Source organism: Oryzias melastigma, linkage group LG12, assembly GCF_002922805.2.
Source record: "Oryzias melastigma strain HK-1 linkage group LG12, ASM292280v2, whole genome shotgun sequence".
In the NCBI taxonomy this organism is placed as follows: domain Eukaryota; kingdom Metazoa; phylum Chordata; class Actinopteri; order Beloniformes; family Adrianichthyidae; genus Oryzias; species Oryzias melastigma.
This window is the reverse complement of record NC_050523.1, coordinates 12,086,554-12,089,392: the sequence shown is the minus strand read 5'-3', so window position 1 is coordinate 12,089,392 and position 2,839 is coordinate 12,086,554. Positions and strand designations below refer to the sequence as shown.

Here is a 2,839-nt window from a genome sequence, read left to right as displayed (position 1 = left end):
GAGCTTTAAGATCTTAACATCTGTGATAAAATCTCTGGGTGGGCTAAATTCTATTTGGCTGGAGGTATTTTTTGAAGTATCCTGGAAAAAAGAGGAATTCAGCTACTTCTCCACTGGTGTTCAACAAGGTTTTGTTCTTGGCACCCTTCTTTTCTGAGCCTAGTCCTGAGCTCCATCATTAAATCGCCTATATTGTTAATTTGTTGTCGGTTTAACAACACCTCCCATGAGAACTCCCACATCACTGCTCTCGAGGGGGCAACTCATGGTCACCGGATTAAAAAAATAAAAAAATAAAACTTCCATGGTGTGAACCCACTGTTATGGAAAATAAAAAACGCTATTTTACTTTCTAAAGCACAAATTAAGACACATAAGCTAATATATATATATTTTCAAACTAATGCTGGATGTCTGTATGTAAAACAAAAACCATAATTGTTCTCTTGTAAATGAGACATTTTTACTGGTGTATACCTTAAAAATGCACCAACTCCAAGTTGCTTTAATGAAAAGTTTTTGCCCCTTATTACATCATGTAAACATTTCAGTACAGAGTATAAAAAGAAGCAAAAGAAATGCTTAAAAACCCAGACAACATGACTAAGAATCCTATTTTGCTTTTTGGTAACAAGAATGTTTTTTTGCAATTGTTGAAACATGCAGTTCACAGATTAAACACTAGATGGCAGCACAACACTATTTTTTAACGATAATTAAAAAAAATGTCAATAAAAAAACGTACCACATCGAAGTGGAAACGTTATGCTTCGCTACCATATTAGGAGGATATTTATGTACAGGAAATGTGTAAAGACTTACTGTCTTTAGAAGAAAGGGGAAACACGTTTGTGGTTCACTCAAGTCTTTTGGGGATCATTTCTTTCCTTGAAAACACAAATACCTGATTGAAGACATCTTTTTTTCCGTTAACCTTTTTCCCCAAAGTGACCCAAATGTCTTCAGGCTTTTCCAATGTCGTTTAGGTTGCACAATGTTGTGTTGCAATAGCATCAACAGCTCATCATTGCTTTGCAGTTCTGTGTTGAGGCAACTCAAAATGACTGGGATTACTTCAATTCTTTCATCATTTGTGTTTTTCTTAAAACATGACTTGACAGTTTTTTTTCTTTCTTAATTCACAGAATCCCACACAAAGATTAATGGAGCAAAATGGCTCGCATCTCATTGGACAGTTTAACCTCGTTACCGGGCATTCCCCTCAGTGTGCTGTCGGTTCCTATGGAAGATAAATACAAATGTCAGCAATGTCTCCAGGTCTTGAGGAAACCCGTGCAGGCGCAGTGCGGTCACCGCTTCTGTGTGCACTGCTTCAGGTTGCTCACCAGGTACACCACAAGTCCTTTCGACTGTCAACAAACACTTCTATTTTCCTCAGCGGAACACGGCACAGTCTGGGTTTATATTTCCATTTGCTTTTCACATATGACTCTTAACGTAATGCACTCACACCCTCATATGGCAGATTCTAACACGATGGTTAGTGTGTCACGGGGATGTGGCTATGCTGATTTAATCTATGAAGCACTTTGAATTTTCCGTGAATAAGCTGCAATGCAAATGAGTCATATGCTCTTCTCAGTTTTCTATAATACAACTGTAATCACTTTAATAATACATTTACAGAACAGCACAAATCACTTGTGAAATTATGTGTAAAACATTAAATGTGTATGTATTTGGGTCATCATGTGGTATGTTTTAAAAAGCACAAAACCACTTTTGCTTAAGCAGCATTTCTACTCACGCTACTTTTGTTCTCGTCTTATCGGTACTTAATCTGTCCTCAATCTCATATCAGTTGCTAGACGGTCTAAACACCAGCTAAATTAACTGTTGAAGGTCCAAACGCCATCCCATCATAACTTAGCTTTGTTTTACTTTTAGTTCTGGCCCAAAGCCTTGTCAAGCCTGTCAGAAGGAAGAGATCTATGAAGAACCCATGTCTATTCTAAATAGTAGTGAGGTAAGCTATTCAAGTGACACTTACTATAAAAAGATAAACCAGTCTGGACCCTGTGCATTGAATGAGACCTCCCTTTTCCTTCTTTGCTTCCTTTTAAGGCATTTCCAGACAATGCAGCTGGGCGGGAAATAGCGAGTCTTCCCGCCAGATGCTTAAACCAAGGCTGTGACTGGACTGGATCTATTAAAGAATATGAGGTGAAGTTTAAGAAAAAAAAAAGCTTTTTTTGTCCTCTGTGAACTTTATTCATTCCTGCCTGAGCCTGATCATACACGTTTCCCTTATGCTCTCCTGTTTTGCACAATAAAGCTGATAAAGTTTTGCAGGCAAACACGGTTTTCCCCTCATCAGCGTGGCTTCCATAGTTGAAGTGTGCTGTTATCATAATGAACAAAGGTTTTAAATAAAGAGGAAACGGAAGTGAAACTAGACACATGAACTGGAAAGTCCCTTCATTTCAGGTCGTTGAGCAGGGGGAAGTACTGAGGCGGGTCTAATTCTGATTGGTGGGAGAGATGTGGTTTAAATATTTGAATAATGACGGCTTGGAGTCTGTCAGAGCTGTGTCATATGTTTGGATAAATTAGTCAGTCTCCAGCGTTGCTATGGATGGTTTAGATTTTTAACCCTTTAACTCCCTGCTCAACCAAACAGTAGAGAAAATGTATTGCTAAAAATATTTTGATTGTTTGTATTATTACCAAAATCAATAAGCAACAGAAAAACATTTATTTTTTTAGTTTGGTTGTGTAGTTTAACGGTTAAAGACTTTACAATTCAAAGCATTTTTAAAGTTAGCTTCATGATCAGATAGAATCAATGCTGACTCGTTCATGTTTTTTTTTTTTTTTT

The 2,839-nt window shown here is 37.4% G+C and overlaps 1 protein-coding gene across 2 annotated transcripts in view; it reads left to right on the top strand.

Moving 5' to 3' along the window:
* traf2b (Tnf receptor-associated factor 2b) overlaps positions 1–2,839 on the top strand; it is a 12,156-nt gene that overhangs the window by 5,345 nt on the left and 3,972 nt on the right. For both annotated transcript variants that reach the window (XM_024298825.1, XM_024298824.2), the window contains exons 2-4: positions 1,146–1,349; positions 1,909–1,987; positions 2,086–2,184. In XM_024298825.1, the coding sequence (XP_024154593.1) occupies positions 1,174–1,349; positions 1,909–1,987; positions 2,086–2,184 (354 nt within the window). In that variant the 5' untranslated portion in view covers positions 1,146–1,173. The remainder of the gene's footprint in view (positions 1–1,145; positions 1,350–1,908; positions 1,988–2,085; positions 2,185–2,839) is intronic.